Source organism: Neovison vison, chromosome 12, assembly GCF_020171115.1.
Source record: "Neovison vison isolate M4711 chromosome 12, ASM_NN_V1, whole genome shotgun sequence".
NCBI classification, from domain to species: domain Eukaryota; kingdom Metazoa; phylum Chordata; class Mammalia; order Carnivora; family Mustelidae; genus Neogale; species Neogale vison.
Window position 1 is genome coordinate 2,941,899 of NC_058102.1, and position 16,990 is coordinate 2,958,888.

A 16,990-nucleotide genomic window follows, 5' to 3' on the forward strand; every position below is an offset into this window, starting at 1 on the left:
CAGAACCAGACGCTCCAGCAGCTTCCAGTGAAAATGACAGGCATGTATCACCCCCCCAAGACCAAGAAACTTCAGGATTCATTCGTTGCCAGCAGGCAACAGCGCGGACCACAGCTGCATTCTCTGGGCGGGGCAGGTCTCCATCCTGATGACCGCACAACCGAGCGGCCATGAAGGATTCTCAGACAGAAGAACTACACGAGAACTCACGAAGCGTCATGGATCCCCCCTGCGGCCCCCCAGAGGCTCCCATCCAGGTGAGAGGGAGGCGCCAGGACCGAGGACAGCACCGCACGGGGCACGCCAGGGATGGGCAGGGGGAGAGATGCCCCAGGGATGGCGCCCCGAAGAGGACCCCCCCCAAGACAGCCCCCAAGTTCTCAACAGAACACACCCCTCCCGCACAAGACACAGCGAGCCAGCACTGGACCGTCACCCCCAGGAAGGGGCAGACAGGCAACGAAGACGAAGACGGTACAGTTGAGGTTCGCTGCAGGCAGGAGGTGGGAACGAGGGGCACCCCCAGATGGAGGAGGTCACAGGTGAGGACAGGTTGGAGACACGGGTCAGCCGGGGGAGGCCCAGAGAAGAGAGACGGGGCCCCGGAGCAACGACTGAGGGCTCCGCAGGACTCGGCCGCCCTTCTCGGGGCCGCTAGAGTCTAATGAACCAGCACGCGAGGCTGCCCGCGGACACCCGTGACGGCCAAGGGCTTGAGCCTGGCCTTCCCTTGGAGGGCACCGTGCATTCAGCAGACACTGGCTGACCCCTGCTGCGGGCCGGGCTGACACCGGCGCTGGGACGCCGCTGGGGAGCAGGGACACAGGGACAGCTGGTCCCCCGGCTCCGGCGATGGCGGGCGAGCATCCCAACGCGGGTGAGCCCAGCAGCGGGAGAAGCAAGAGGGAATCGGGCAGAGTCACGCGCAGAATTCCGGAAGGAAGGAGTGACACACCCCAGCAAACACTCCTCACACACACACACACACACACAAACACACACCTCGACACTCCTCACACACACACACACACACACACACACCCCAGCAAACACTCCACACACACACACCCGACACCAAGGCCCCGGCTTGGAAACGAAACTGACAGGCCAGGGACCAGGGCGGCTCCGTGTGTCTTGGGGAAAGGCTGGAGTAGCGGGGCTGAAGCAGCCCCGAGGGAGACAGTGAAGCATGAGAGGAAGGAAAAGTATAGAAAAGACACATCCTACGCATCAAAAAGGCAACTAAGAGCCTAACCCAGCACTTAGGAGATGCTCGCCGGCATCTCAGTCGCGGGGCGTCAGCGGGCAGGCCGGGAGCCCCGCCGCAGCCGGCAGCCTCCCGGGCCGGGCCCCCAGACTGCGCCGCGCCCCTCTGTGCTCGACACACTTCTCTGAAATAGGAACTCAGTTAGCGACGGACTTACCATCAGGCTCGCTCAAACACACCACGACGTTCCCCGGGTTTATCAAATATTCAGGAGAAGTAAGTTTTCCGAGGGAATTAACTTCGGAGGGTTTCAGAGGAAAATGCATGAAACACCATTATCACCACAGCAAACAACTCCAACGTCCCTCCGCCCACAGCAGAGTCTGGAACTCTCGGCCCGTGGAGGCAACTGCGGGAACAGCTGGCCCCACGGACCTGCGACCGAGTGTCTCTCGAGCCGTCCCAGCAAAGACAGCTGTGCCACCCCGCCTGGCAGTGACGCTCGGCCTGTCCCACACGCTCTCGCCGCCTAGTGCCCCCATGGGGCCATGAGCTCCCCATAAAAGGGATGGGACTTGCCTCCTGTCATGCTCCTTGGGACCCCCCAGAGCCCAGCAGAGGCTCAGGCAATCGTTGGGTCGATCGGCAAGGTGCCCCTCGGAGGTCTCCTGAAATAGATCTTGGAAATGAGCACGTTTAGGTCAAGCATTCCTTCACAGGAGAGCACCGTGTGAACACACAGGGACAGGAGACAGCCTGGTGGCTGTCCAGCGGGGGAGGGGGAGGCAAAACGGGTGAAGACGGGCAGGAGGCACCAACTTAAACAAGTCCCGGGAAAGCGATGTGTGCGCACGGTGACTGCAGGCAGCAATGCTGTGTCACAGGCTTGACGGACGCAGAGACAGAAGCGATCCGAACCGTGTGTGGTGACGGAGGTTAAGGACAGGCTTGGTGACCATCTCAGGACACACACACCAAATCATCACGCTACGCGCCCGAAACTCACAGCGTTCCGCGCCCGCCAGACCCCAACCCAGACAAGAGCGACAGGGGCGTGTTACGGAAAACAGGAGGTGAGAGTAAGAAGCAAGCAAGCTTGGGAATTAGGAAGAAAATTGCACGGCGGTGGTGGCCGGCCACACCCAAGTCCCATCCCCCTCCATCCTCCTGCCCTCGTCTGGCCTCCAGACGAACCGCACCCAGCCCTCCTGACCTCGCTCTCCGACCCCACGCCACCGCACCCCCTTTCCTGCCAGGCCTGTCTGGAGGCTTCTAAGACGGCCACACACTCCTGACCTCCACTCCCCACAGCTGAGGACCCAACCCTGCCTTCTTCCCACTTTATGGGGAACCATGCTCTCTCCTGATGCTCCTGCCCACCTCCCGGTGAAGGGTTCTCTAACAGCTGCCTCTGGGCACCACTGCCAACTCAGCCACACCCTCCCCACCTCGCGTGAACGGGGCCATGACAGAAGGCAGCTCTGCCCCAGTGACCACACTTCACGCCCACTTCTCACGGTGCCCAGCTCCAGGACAACCCCACAGATGAGGCAGAAAGACCGTCAAGCGCCCCAAGCCTCCTGCACGCTTCATACCCTCTGCCACCAGCAGCTCCTGGTGCTCCCTGGGCTGCCCGTGTCTGTGGCATCAAAAACCCACCTGCTGTCCCCATCACCCTGGCTCGGGGCTCAGTCTCTCGTTCTGACCAGGTCACCAACCCCTTCCATCGCCTAATCTCCACGAACAGCAATCCAAGAACCCGAGGGCCCCCTTCCCTCCCCCGTGAAGCATACCATCCACATTCAGCCAATCTCCAGGTCCTCCGAAACCCTGAACCATTTCCCACATCTCCACCGTCCCCTCTGTCAACGTCTCCCACTGCTGCCTCTGGTTCTGGTCTCAGCTCTGCCAGTCAGGGGACAGCTTCACTCTCCAGCTCAAAGTCGGCAAGGTCTTCCTACTGCCCTTGGGGAACAAGTGGAACCTTCCCTATGCCTCTCCCGCCCCTCCCCACACCGCCACCCTTGCCTGGAGCCAGCGCTGGCCTTCAGCCCCCCCAACCCCCACCCCCCACTCCCCGCAGTCTGACGGCCCAACCTCAGCAGTCGGTCCCTGCTGGCAACGCTCTTCTCTCTCCTGGTCACCTTTTCCTCAGCTGTGCACAGAACACCCCCACAGCCCAGCACAGACCTACAGGAACGGAAGGTCCTTCAGGGTCCGGTTTGAGGTCACCTCCGCCCTCTACCAGCATCGCCCTCCCCAGCCCACGCTGCCCCAGGCTGCCCTGCGGGGGGTCCAGGCCAGCAACTGTGGGACCTGGTGGGCACACAGAAGGTATCCAATAAATGCTTACTTTGTTACACAAATATTCGAATGATTGAACCTTTGACATGGGAAGGAGTGGAGTTCCACAGGAGAGACAGGAGAGTGCCCTCTGACCAGCTCTGCATTTCCCTTGCCTGACCCAACCCCGCAGAGCCGCTGGGAATCAGGTGCATCCATGAAGCCATGTCTGGTTGAGACAAAAAATGCCACGATGGCTCTAGTGACTGGTTTGGGAGCAGAAAACTGATCCAAGAGAGAAAACAAAATGGGGCCCGGAGCCACCCGCCCTCCCAGGAAGTCCCACGCGCAGCGCGGCACCGGGCAGCCGGGTCGGGTCCAAGAAGGACCCGCGGCGCTAGCGGCGGAGGCGGACTCACTCTCCGGACAGAAGAGGTGGCTCCTCCTCCGCCCAATCGGACAGCCCAACGCCCTGAAAGGAGGAAAATACCATCACAAAGATGTAAAGCTTTTCTCTCCCAGAGCCCGCCTGAATTCTGGAAGCAGAGAGCCCCAACACTCCTTTTAGGGCCCCACCCCAATAGCACACCACATGGTCCCACCAGCTGGCTGGCTTCACCACCTGCAAACACAGTCGCCAGAAAACGAGAGAAGCAGGTGCATCGGCACCCTTGAAAGGCCTGTCCCCCGTGTCCAATGTCCACAGTGGCACCGAGGGACCCGTCCCCTTTCCAAGACCCTGCCCTTCGCCCTGCTCTCCACACACATCATGCCCAACGCCCTGTGACATCCCGGTCACCCTGCGGAGGGCTTTCCGTGAAGGATCAGGAGCTCATCCAGAGGACAGGGACCGAGCGCTGTTCGTCTCCTCGGGCACAAGCCTTATTCTACCTTTCAGTTTAGGACAAACGTTTTCTGAAAGAAGGGTCCTTTCAAAACTGGAGCAAGGTAAGCGCGGGAACACGTGGAGAGCTGCTCCACGGCACGTGTAAGAACCGTACTGGGGGGGTCTGGCCACCAGCAGCATGGCCAAGCTCAAGTGCACAGGCTGTGTGAGAAGCCGGCAGACGACGGACATGCCCGCCGGGGCACAGGGAGCACACCAGGCCAGGACGGCTCCTCCACGGCACCGGCGGACTCCAGACCCTCGGGAGATGGACCCCAGGACGGGCAAAAGCACCCATAAGGGCCCCAGGGAACAGAGCTAATGCCGTCGGGGTCCAGAAGTGTACGGCCCCAAACTGGCACACGTCCAGACTCAGAGGCGGCTCCCTCGCTCGGAAGCAGCAGGGCAGGGCACACACAACCTTGGCGGCACCCTCCACGCGGGGAGGAACACACGTGGGCAGGGCTGCCACGGGGCCTGGTGCACGTGCTCCCAGGCCAGCTGTGCGAGCTACGGCGACAGCATCTGCAGCCCTTCATTTAGGCGACCGCAGACAGCCCACGTTGTTCTAACCACTGATGGCTACAGGCACCTCTGCGACCCTCGACACTCGGGCTGGAATTTCCATGTTAACCCCCAGAAAAGAGGAAACAGCACTTCAGAATGGGGGAACAGAAAGACTAGGGATACTCAAAATGAAAGTCCCCCAAGTCCAGGGCCCCAAAAATGGGAAGAACCCAGGCTGCCCCATTCCCTCTGGGCCTCCCGACCCCTCTGCCTCTGGTCTGGAGGGAACATCAGGGCGAAGCCAGAAGAAGCTGTCCCTCTCCTGAAGGAACCCCAGACTGTGCAAATCCGAGCACATGGGAACCAGGTTCCCCACCCTCTAGGTCTGAGGAGCTGGACGAGGGCTGAGCCCAGGGAGCTCTGCTACCCGCCTGCAGCCCAGGCTCCCCAGTCGGCAAACCCCCGGCCACGGGGAGGGCCGATGGCGCGCTACAAGGCAGAAGCCGGCAGGAGAGAAGCGGCCGCGCAGGTGCAGTGTCACAAGGCCTGCGCTGCCTCACGCGGGGTGTGGCACAGCACCCCGGCCTAGGACCTCTGTCCGCAGCCACACTCCCAGGGCTGGCCATCCCCGTGCCCAGTTGTGTGCAGGATCCCATGCGAGGCCTGGGCCCCCCAAGCGGACCCGTGCTGCACCCCGAAGGGCCTGCAGGGCCAGACTCCACACTGGGCGCATCTGAACAAAGTTGAGAAGTGGTTGGAGACGGAGCTGCCGGAGAGGCCAGGGAGGGGCAGGTGTCCCTCCTTGGCCCCAGGTCACTGCACCACTGTCCTTCTCCATGCTGCACGCAGGCAAGGCTGGCCCAGGGCAGCCTGGGGAACAGAACAGAAGCAGGCTGCCAGGGCACTTCAACTGGTTCCCGCCCATGACCTCAGACGGTGCCTTCACAGCACTTGGGGAATGGCATACTTCCTCTTGCTCTCAGCTCTTAAAAAAAAAAATTTTTAATCGAAGTCATTAGGGATTTATTTAATCATTTCTGTCCACACTTAAAATTGACCGATAGGGGCACCTGGGTGGCTCAGTGGGTTAAAGCCTCTGCCTTCGGCTCAGGTCATGATCTCAGGGTCCTGGGATCGAGTCCCACATCGGGCTCTCTGCTCAGCAGGGAGCCTGCTTCCTCCTCTCTCTCTCTCTCTGCCTACTTGTGATCTCTGTCAAATAAATAAATAAAATCTTTAAAAAAAATTGACCCATCAAAGTCTTGACTTGCTACATTTGACAAATATATAAGAGAGAAAAAACATGACTCATATTTATTTTTCAAAATTATTTCCAGGCCAGCTAAAAGGCATTAAAATAACACGAAACAGGAGCACAAGAAACAAACAAGCAAAAGGAACTGTGTACATAGCACCGCGCCCCCCGCCAGTGCTTCCCAGGCACTGGCACGGTAAGACATCTCCACTCACAGACGGAGGAGCCCAGAAGAGACCCGCCCGCGCAGGACACACAACCCCCCGACTCCCCAGCTCCTCACGACCCGGGAAAAGAGGAATGAACACGCACTCCGGCCAAACAGCCACTTGAAAAATACAAGCAAAGGAAATAAACAGGTTTCTAAAAACAAGAGCGAGCAGGGCGCCTGGGTGGCTCAGTGGGTTAAAGCCTCTGCCTTCAGCTCAGGTCACGATCTCAGGGTCCTGGGATCGAGCCCCGCATCCGGCTCTCTGCTCGGCGGGGAGCCTGCTTCCTCCTCTCTCTCTGCCTACCTCTCTGCCTACTTGTAATCTCTGTCCAATAAATAAAATCTTTAAAAAAAAGAAGAAAAAAAACAAAAACAAGAGCGAGCTGGTCAGGGCAGCAGCTCCAGGCTCCTGAGAGAAGAGGCAGGGCCTCCGCCTAGTTCGCGGACCCAAGAAGACACAAGCTATGAGTGGAGCCCTTCCAGCTTTGCTCCCGCCCTTCGGGACTAACTGCACTCCACAGAGCTGGGGGGGCCGGCCCACCCAGGAAGACAGATGCAGGTACCCGCTCTACATTCCAGGGCAGGACTTTGCAGGGCCGGGTGTGGAAGGCCACCCACAACCCTTCCCATCCGACGCCCCTCCCGCACGCTTCTCCAACCACCCTCCTCAGGCCCAGGGGTTTTTTTTGTGGCTACTGTTAATGATCTGCCACATACAGCGGTTCAAACACGCACATTTATCATCTTAAAGTCTGGAGGTCAGAAGTCCAGAACAGGTCTCAGGGGGCTAAAGTCCAGGTGTGGCCATTGCTGCACTCATTTACGGATGCACTGGGGTGAGTCCACTTCCTACTCCCGCGGGCTGTTGACAGAATTCTGCTTCCTGCCGTTGTAGGACCAAGGTCCCCGCCGGCTTCAGGCAGACGGTCACTCCCTGGCCTGAGGCCACCACACCCCCCAGGGCTCATGGTCCCTTCCTCCATTTCCAGAGCCGGCGACGACCGACCAGCGTGCAGCTGCTGTAGATCCTGACCACTTGTCCACGCTCGCTCCGCTGGACCCACCAGGTCACCCAGGACAAGGTAATGTCTCAGGTTCCGCAGACATTCCCTCTCCTTTGCCAGGTGACCTTGTTCTAGGCTCCAGGGATAAGGACATGGACCTCTTTGGGGAGTGCGACGCTGCAACCACACCCCATCCCTCCAGCCAGAACGCTGCGGGTCACCTCAACCCCAACAGCCAACGCTGGGCCGCAGGGAATCCATGCTCCGGCCGCAGCCCGAGGCAGAGCCAACCCCCCTCCGCCATCCACCCTCTCCTCAAGGACCATGAACAGGACCGAGCGCCTCCCTTCAGTGCTTTCTCACGGCTCTTTTCTGGGGCCTCCCGAGCCCTGCCCACCTTCCACCCGACTTCTCACAAGGCTCCCCGGCTGCCTTTCTCCTCCGCAGCCCCGGGGACCCCCGCCAGGCGCGCTCTGACGCCCACCCCGCATCTCCGCCGCTCCACGGGCTGCCCCTCTGCACCTCCAGGGCTGGGGTCAGGCATGACCTCTGCTGGAAGGGCACGGCCTCCCACTGCCGCGGGGTCCTATGCTTCGGCCCGCGCCCCCGGATGCTGACCTTCGAAGCACATACAGACGTGCTTGTGTCTCCCTCAGCCCCGCGCCCCCCAGAGCCACACTTCTTGGCTCAGCATGCAGCATGGGATCTGGCACACGGAGTATGTCCTGGATGCACGAATGGCCTCCCCTCCGCCCATGAGCGACGGCGGCCTGGTCAGTCTGTGGAGCGGACATCTCACCGGCTCGGAGAGGCCTCAGGCTGTGCCCGCCGGAAGCTGAAAGCGCTCTCCCAACACCATGAGCTGTCCCCCGCTCTGGCTCTACCCCAAGCACCCGCAGCCTCGCCGGATCCAATCTGGGCCCTTCTTGCCGCCATCCCACTCACAAATGTCACCTTTCCCAGTCCCGCCGGCCACACCGCCTCCTGCGGGAAGAGCCGAGCCGCCCCAGCCACCGGCGGACCCACACCGGAGGGCTTGCTCCGATGGCGCCTCTTCTGGGAGGCCTGCTTTGGCCATCCTGGCACCAGGAACCGTGCCCACGCCACATGCCTCCGACCAGCCATCCCAAGGCTCCGTCTGAGGCTTCCATCCCAGGATGACAGGTCCCCCCTTTCCACGGGTGATCTCTTCTTAACTGAGCCGTGTCTTTATTCTCTGACCTTCCCACTCCACTGCAAGCTCTGTGAGGGCATTGGTTCTGATCTGTTTGCTCACTGGTGTATCTCTGGAATTGTTATGGGCACTGAGTGTGGGTTAAACAAATAGCTACCAAACGAATAAAATTTTCAAATTCTCAAAGCTGCTCCAAGAGGCTTTCTCTCATGCTCATCAAAGAGAACTAGACCCGACCAAATAAATAAGCGCCTGGAGGTCCCAGCCGCTCAGGACAAAGCCAGCTTCATCCGGTCACCCTGGCAGAAACCCACGGCCCCAGGGCTGACATAACATGTTGACAGTCACACAGAGATTAGTAGAAAAAAGGCTGAAACGCAGACCACAGAACCAAGTCAAAGATGCTTCCACCGTATCACAGAGCCGGACTCACCCGGAAGAGGAATTTCTAAGGAAGCTCCCACCAAGAAGACAACCGAAGAGCCAGCGTGAGTAGAGGGTGGGGGCTACTGCCAGACCACCTCTCACGCTGTGGGAGACCCCGGCCAAATCACTACTCCCTCCAGGGGCGCCTGGTGGCTCAGTGGGTGAAGCCTCTGCCTTCGGCTCAGGTCATGATCTCAGCGTCCTGGGATCGAGTCCCACATCGGGCTCTCTGCTCGGCAGGGAGCCTGCTTCTCCTCTCTCTCTCTGCCTGTCTCTCTGCCTACTTGTGATCTCTGTCAAATAAATAAGTAAATAAATAAAATCTTAAAAAACAAAAGAAAGAAAGAAATCACTACTCCCTCCAGGTTAACCCGGAAGGCGGACAGAACCAATCACCATTTATCAGCACCAACAGTACAAAGGGCAGAAAGGCACCTCGGGAAACCCGCAGCGCTCACGGTCCGGAGAAGAAAACGAGCACATACCAACGATGCTGACTTTGATACACAAACAGTACTTCGGCCCAGACTGCAGGAAAACACGCAAGGCTTTACAAGGAGGTGCACGGAGGTGACTTTAAAAACTAAAAAAATAAAATAAGCCAGGCACAGGGGAGGAGAGGGGGGCAAAGAACATTCTGAGCCGCTCGGAGAGCATGGAACTGACAGCGGTATCACACAGCCTGGACAGCAGGGGACCTGCGAGTCACGCAGTACCACGGAGGGCAACGTTCAAAGCAAGGAGGGGTGGGCGATGTGGCTCCAGAACTGGGCAGGGCTCGGGTTATGAAGGGCCTTCCTATGCTCCTCCACATGGCCTTTCAGAGGAATCACACAAGGGCCTTCCCCCAAGCCAGCCTCAGGGTGCGTCAGCTGTGAGAGCGTGCGGCTTTGGAACTCCGAAACACTAGGGAGCTGCCACACTTGCAGGCCACCAAGAATCGTGCCGGGAAAACAGTAAGAGCTCAGTGACCACCTGCCATTATTGTCGCAAGGACGTGTGATGAGGGAATGATTGCTAACGAACTGGTAAGGGCTACGCTGTGTGAAAGACCCTTAAAGGTTCTGTGGTCTGCGGTGAGTCTGTTCGCCCTCCGCGGTGCTTCTGGGGCTCGGGTCCACACTCCAAGAGCGAGACGATCCTGGGACGCACTGAAAGGGCCGGGAGAGCCGCAGGCAGCGGGCCAGGACTCCGCCAGCGCTGTGCTCGTGCAGATAAGGATGAAGGACGGGGCGATGGCCACAGGAAGGTGAGCTATTGAAGGCTGAAAGAGCCGGCCTTCGCAACCCCTCCTGGTGCCCAGAACAGCAGCACCGCCAGAGCCAGACCGCAGGAGGCGCGGGGCACAGGCCGCTGGGCAGGCCTTCCCAGCAGGCCCGCCCTCTCCTCTGTGCCCTGCTCTCTGCAGGGACAGCCTCTGGCAGCTCTCCAAGCCTCCATTCCAATCTGTAACTCGTAAAAACGCTTAAGACACGCAGAGTGCCAAAATCAGAAGGAAACAGAAGTCTGTGTCGGGTGACGCAGAACCTCACAGAAGCTGGGGACCATGTGAGCTTCCCGTGCCCATCATACCATGAAAGACACGGATCCTCCCGTAGCTCTGCAGGCTTGGAGTCCAAAATCAAGCTGCGGGCACGGCCATACTCTCTCTAAACTCTTCAGGGACGATCCCTCCTTGCCCCTTCTGGTTGCCTGGGACCTTTGGCCTTCGTGGCCTTGTGAACGCACGTGGCAGGAGAGCTTTTGTGTGAACGCACGGTCCCAATCTCCGCCTCTGTCTTCACATGCCATCTTCCCCACGTCTGTCTCTCTGTGTCCAAATTTCCCTCTTCTTTTAAAGACATCAGTCCCTGGCCTAGCGCTCACCCTAACGCAGTACGACCTCATTTTAACTTGATTACCTCTGCCACGGTGCTATTCCCCAATAAGGTCATGGTCACAGGCTTCCAGGTGGACATGACGGGGGGGTGGGGAACACTACTGAACCCAACACAAGGACAAATTACCACAAGGCACGGCCATGGGTCCAAGCGTTATTCACCACGATAACTGCACGCTGCAGCTCGACTATCCCTGGAGCTCAGCGGGCTAAGAATCAGTTTCTTTAGATTGAGGAGGAACCAAAACCTCGACGCCTAACGGCAACACACAAAAGCTCTCCTGCCGCGTGGCTCGCTTCACCCAGAGTCTATGCTCTGGAGCGCACGTCTCTGTCACTCCTGGGACCTCCCATCCTCCGCCCTTCCAGAATTTTCACATCACCTTGACCCTGACATTGGTTTTGAAGAAAACTCTTTTCTTCCTCCATCACACACAACCCCGGGCGTGAAGCGGGACCTCTGGCCGCCTCTGCCCATCCCCTCTGAAGTCATGTGTCTGAGCGGCCGGTAACTCACTGCTACTAACTCCCAAATCTCTGACAACGGGACGTTTCTGGCTGAACACAGTGAGTTCCAAGTTCACAGCTCTGCCACCCGCCCAGTGTGGGTCCTGTGCAAGTCTAAGAATCAGCCGGGCTTATAAACGGTCCCCGGGGAGGAACTCCGACACCATGATTCCTAACTTCCAGTACTCAGACGCTGGTTTCCAAACAGAGCGACCGTGTCTGGGAATCCTGACGTCTGCTTCCCTCTAGTCCCGGTCGCCAGCCGCTGGATCCTCCTAGGCACTGTCCACGCGCTGTCTTCACGTTGCCGGCCGGGCCAGCGCTCAGCGACGGGCGGATCAGGACTTTGGAGCCCAACAGCTCCCAGGGTGCACCCAGGCCACTGCATGCACTTCCTTTACTGGCAGTTGGTGTTTTTTCTTTTCGTCGCTTGCTCCCTGCTGCTGACTCAAGAAAGCAGATGGTTCTGAGGCCAGAAAGTGGGGCATGTGGAAATTCACCGGGAGTCTCAAACCCCCCTGAGCGACTCCTCGGCCGAGGCGAGCGCGGCCGTCCGTCCGCAGCTCGGACAAGGAGGCCATTCAAGCGGGCCGAGCCGCCACGCCCCCTCGCAGAAGCCGCCGCCCGTCCAGCGCGGCCCGCCCCGGGCACTCCCGCACTCCAGCGAACTCGCACCGCGGCCCAAGCCGGCCCCTCTCGGCTCCGCGGGGAGCCCCGGAGCTGCACGGGGGAGAGCCGGCCCGTGTCGGGACACACGCGCGGGCCGCTCCGCCTCCTCCCTTCCTCGACGTACGTGCAGCCACCGACCTCCCAGACCCTGCGCTCGACCCCCCTGTGCCCCCGACGCCCCTCACGTCCCCAGCCGTCCTCCCGCAGCCCAGGCCACCGCTCCCCAGACCCCCGATTCCCCCCGCAGCCCAGCGGGCCTACGCGCCCACCTGACCTCTGACCCCTGACCCCGACCCGGCCTCCCCCGTCACACCCACCTGCCCGGGACTTTGCTGTTGCTGCGCTTCCAGAACTGCTTCCTGGCCCCGTCGCTGGCCATGGCCCCTCCTCATCCCTCAGACCCGCGGCCCCGACACCCCTAGCGCGGCCGGCCGGCCCCGGCGGCCCTTTCCCGAACCCGGGGTGGCCCCTCAGCGGTCCCGGGACTCCCGAGCCTAGAGCCTAGAGGCTCTTCCGCCTCCTTCCGGAAGTTGTGCCTACGCGCGTCCGGAAGTCCCGCCTCCGTCCCAGGCGCGCCAGACGCACGGCGCGGGCGCTGACGGAGTTAAAGGGCGACGCTGGGGAGGCGGGGTGGTGGCTGCGGCCGGGGCGGCTGGGCTCAGTGTCACTGTGTATGACGGGGGTCCACGCCCGGCTCCGTGCTCTGCTGCTCGGCGAGGCGGCGGGAGGGGCGCCCGGGGCAGTGGAGGGGGCGGCGGGGCGGGGCGGGGCGGGTCCCGGGGGCGCGCGGAGCCCGGCGCCGTGAGCCGCCGGCGGGGTTCGCAGAGCCGGCCCGGAGCCCGTGAGGGCGTCGGGGGTCCCGATCGGTCGGTCGGCTGCCTCGGACTCGGCTCGGGACCGGGGTGCTGGCGTCGGGCCCCGCGCGGGGCGCCCTGCTCGGCCGGGGCCTGCTTCGCCGCCGCCGGCCTCCGCCCGGCCAGTGCTCTCGCGCCGGGGCCCGCTCGCGCGCGCTCCGCATCCTTGAAAAGCAGACGGCCGCGGGGGCGCCGGGACTCGCGGGTCAGGCCTCTGCCTTCGGCTCGGGTCCGGATCTCAGGGTCCCGGGATCGAGCCCCGCGTCGGGCTCCCTGCTCAGCGGGGAGTCTGTCCCCCCCGCCCCTCGGCCTACTTGGGATCTGTGTCCGTAAATAAAATGTTTTTTAAAGAGGAAGGCGCCGTCTGCATTGGTGACGCGACAGCACAATAGCTGGGTGTGCCGGGCTCAAACGCCTGCTGAAGTTAGTGCTAGGTTCGTTTTACGCGACTGGACACGGCCCCGGAGGACGTGGGGTGACCCGCGCCGCGTGCACTGGATTTCTCTTGGTCGCAGACCAGGGTCCGAGCGTCAGCGGCTGGCCGGTCAGGACCGCCTGCAGTTCAGCTCGTGGGAGCCCCTTGGCCCACGTCCGCCAGTTCTCCCGCGAAACAAATCGGATTCCATCTGTTTTCCGACGCCTCCTGACGTCGTTCTCGCCATTTGCGAGGTTCGGCACCAGGGGCTTCACAGGCAGGCCGCGGCCCCATGCCAGCCGCCCCAGAGGCTGCCCCTCCTGGAACAGCAGAATGGCGCGCTCACCTCTGGGACACCAAGTCTATGCCCTTCGCACAGCGCCTCGCATGCACCCTGCAACATTGACGCCACGGCAGGTAGCTTGGGAGATCCTGCTGGTCGGGGCCCACGTCTTCCGCCTCTGAGTGGTGGTTGGATGAATGACAACCATGGGAACTCTCCGGGCATCCCCTTTTGTCTCCATAGAAACTAGGAATCTTCCTGGGGTGATCTCAATGGATCCTTGGTGATCCCCCAACTGACCCACACTCAGGTCCTCAGGGCTCCTTTGCTGCATCGCCTGATGAATTCTTCCAGGATCCTGTCCTCACATGACCTCAGGGAATCACCAGAGATCTTCCGATAAAGTGTTGGTGGATCCTCAGGGACTCGCTGACGCGGCTCAGGCAGTCTCCTGGGATTCTCTTCTCCTGAAGCTCAGAAAGGCCCCGGGGATCTCTTCCCAATGTATAGCCCCGAGGCCTCAGAAATCCTCCTCAGAGACTAGCTCCTAACAGCCTCCTGGGTCCCCTATGGACATCACAGGGGAGCTAAGGAGTTCTCCGCAGTTCTTCTGGCTCGTTCCAAGAATCAGTGAAGTGACAGCAGGACAAACATGATAGAAGTAGAGTTCACGGAGAAAAAATGGACATAGTCAGCGACCGACTCGATGCAATTATAGCATCTGAGATCGGTTGTCCCTATGGCTTGAGGATGCTTTCCTGCCTCGTGTCTCCTGGGGGAAGGAGCAAGACTGACACCAAAACTGATGAAGGCTTCAGGACCCACTGAGCAAAGGGTTAGTAGTGCCAATGACAGAAACAGGAGAGCAAGGGGTCATCCTGTTCGCAACCTACGTTTATGATAGGTTTAGGATGAATTGCGTCAAGGTCACATATGTAAGGCCTCAGCCAAGCATGAGGTTAGAAGACAGATTAGTCTCCAGATAAGGGATGGGAGGACCTGCCAGGGCAAAATCACAGGAATATGTCCGCATCATGAGCAACATAAAACAGCCAAGAGGAGACCATCCCCAGAAATGGATTTTGGCCAGGGGGCATGGTAGGGATAGGATGTGAACGGAGCATTTAGTAGAAGGCCAGGTGTGTAGACCAAAGCATCACAGATGTAGAGTCTAGGAATGGGATGTCTGCTGGCATCAAGCAGGACAGATGCAAGAACCGGAATGACTGACTTGGCGCCTTTGGTATTCGTGTGTGAAACACATAATTTTTAAAGATGTATTTATTTATTTGAGAGAGCGCGTGGGGATGGGGGCAGGTGGCAGAGAGGGAGGGAGAAGGAGAAGCAGACTCCTGGCTGAGGGCAGGGCCCAACACAGGGCTCAAACCCATGACCCGGAGATCATGACCTGAACCAAAATCAAGAGTCAGAAGCTCAACAGACCGAATCACCCAGGCACCCCTTGCAAAAAATAATTACTGAAAATTTATTCATTTGAGAGAGAGAAAGACCATGAGACTGGGAGAGGAGGAGAAGGAGAAGGAGAAGCCCCACTGAGCTGGGCACCCAACACAGGGCTCGATCCCAGGACCCCAGGATCATGACCTGAGCCAAAGGCAAATGCTTAACTGACTGAGCCCCCAGGTGCCCCAACAAATAACCTTTGAGCAGCAAATACAAGAAATGCCGTTTCACACATAACAGATGGGCTAAAACTTTAAAAATCTGTCAATGCCAAAATTGACAAGGATGTGGATTTGTGAGCAGTGCAGAATGAACTGATTCACTGCTGGTGGGAGTACAAGTTGATTTGGTGATTCTCAACAGCCATCTAGCCATTTCTAGTAGTTAAGAATGCATATACTCTACAACCCAGCAATTCTACTCTTGGTGTGTACCTTAGAACAACTTTCCCAAATGTGCAAAGACAGGAACGTTCACAGCAACATGCTGCTGCAGCCGGCAAGGGAGGGCCATAAAGTCATCTGTGAAAGAATTGACAAAATGATACATACTTATGCTGTAGGAAGCTGTATGGTAACAAAATGAATAAATTAGTTCCATGTATCAACACAAATGAATGTCACAATATTAAGTGAAAAAAAAGTTGAGTATGAATACGCGTGCTATTTAATTCCATTTTTTAGAGTTAAAAAAATGCTAAACACTAAATTCAGGAGAAGGGTCACCTCTGGGTATTGGTGGGGACTTTGATCAGTAAGTAAGGAATTAAAGAGGCTTCAGTTTTATTGTTATGCTTTATTTCTGGTGGCAGAGGGAGTATATACCACTATTATTATATTACTTATGGTTTCTCCCATGTATATAATGTGTGACAGCCCATGACTAGTAGAGAGCTCTTACTGCTGTGTCTGTGACCACACTCTTGGAAAAGGATGAGGCACTGAATGAGCAGTGCTCACTAAGAGGCATGGCGGGGTTGGGGCCACCGAGAAGATCTGTGACTGTAGTTTAAGGCAAGCAGGGGTGATAGGACGAAATGCAAGGAGTGGTTCCGGGGGGAGGGAGCATTGCCGCTGTGGCAGGGAGTTTGGAGTGCTGGGGAACAGGTGAGTCTGCCACAGCTGCAAGTGATGTAGGTCGGGTTCCCCCAAGAGACAGATGCTTGCATGCAGGTGGCTTCCTAGGGAGGAGAGATTGAACGGTAAGGGGCCCCTGGCCCTGCAGAGATATCCTGAATTAGGACCAGAGAGTGCGCCCTTTGCACTGTGCACAAACCAGTCATTGCAGGGCTGCCCCTTGGCGGCGGGGGGCGGGGGGGCATGCAGCTGTGGGCAGCTCCATGAGGGACTTCTCTGAGCCATCAGCAGCCAGCACTACCGGCCACAGAGGAAATGAAAGCCTTCGTCCTCGGGGTGAACCTGGACAGCACACCGTAGTGCTGACTGCAGTCCACCTTGGCACCACTCAGACCCCCGAGGGTCACAGAGGTCACCATTGGAAGAGCATCTCCAGGATGCTGCCTGCTTCCTTTTGTGGAAACTTACAAGAGGAGGGTTGACATAATCTTGGAGCCACGTCGGTCAATCACTCTGTGCCCCGCCCACTTCCTATTCCTCTGCCCTTACCCACTGCAGACTCCTTCTGCGGAGGGAATCTCTTGCAGATTCTGGACGAGCTACCTGGTGGGGTGACCCAGACTCTCGTCCTAGAGGCTTCCGACCCTCAATCATCACACCCCTCTCGGCCCACAGCTGCCGTACTTGTCCACATGCCATCAAAATTGGGCAGAGGGGCCAGTTCGTGTGTGTGCCAGACATGTTCTCCCCTGGCCCCACTGGGCAGTAACGTCCCTACCTCCCCTGGTGGCCGCAGAGAGACCCCTTTCTTCACCTGGCTAGTCTGCTGGCCCAAGGAGCCGTGACTCGACATTGAATCAGACTCTTACCACATCCTTTTCTGGCAGATT

General features: G+C 59.0%; 2 protein-coding genes across 4 annotated transcripts in view; one reads left to right on the plus strand and one right to left on the minus strand.

The window, feature by feature from the left end:
* Nucleotides 1–12,434, minus strand: part of TBC1D22A (TBC1 domain family member 22A) — a 290,784-nt gene extending 278,350 nt beyond the window's left edge. For 2 of the 3 annotated variants that reach the window (XM_044226642.1, XM_044226643.1), the window contains exon 1: nt 12,326–12,434. In XM_044226642.1, coding sequence (XP_044082577.1) covers nt 12,326–12,387 — 62 coding nt within the window. In that variant the 5' untranslated portion in view covers nt 12,388–12,434. Of the gene's footprint in view, nt 1–11,215; nt 11,329–12,325 lie in introns of those variants that run through there. The other variant, XM_044226644.1, reaches the window with a different exon arrangement.
* LOC122891167 lies at nt 7,145–8,713 on the plus strand. Its single transcript, XM_044226645.1, has 3 exons — nt 7,145–7,185; nt 7,339–7,431; nt 8,010–8,713. Exons 1-3 carry the CDS (start codon nt 7,176–7,178, stop codon nt 8,678–8,680), a joined length of 774 nt encoding a protein of 257 aa, XP_044082580.1. The 5' UTR covers nt 7,145–7,175; the 3' UTR covers nt 8,681–8,713.
* Nucleotides 12,435–16,990: the final 4,556 nt, after the last annotated feature.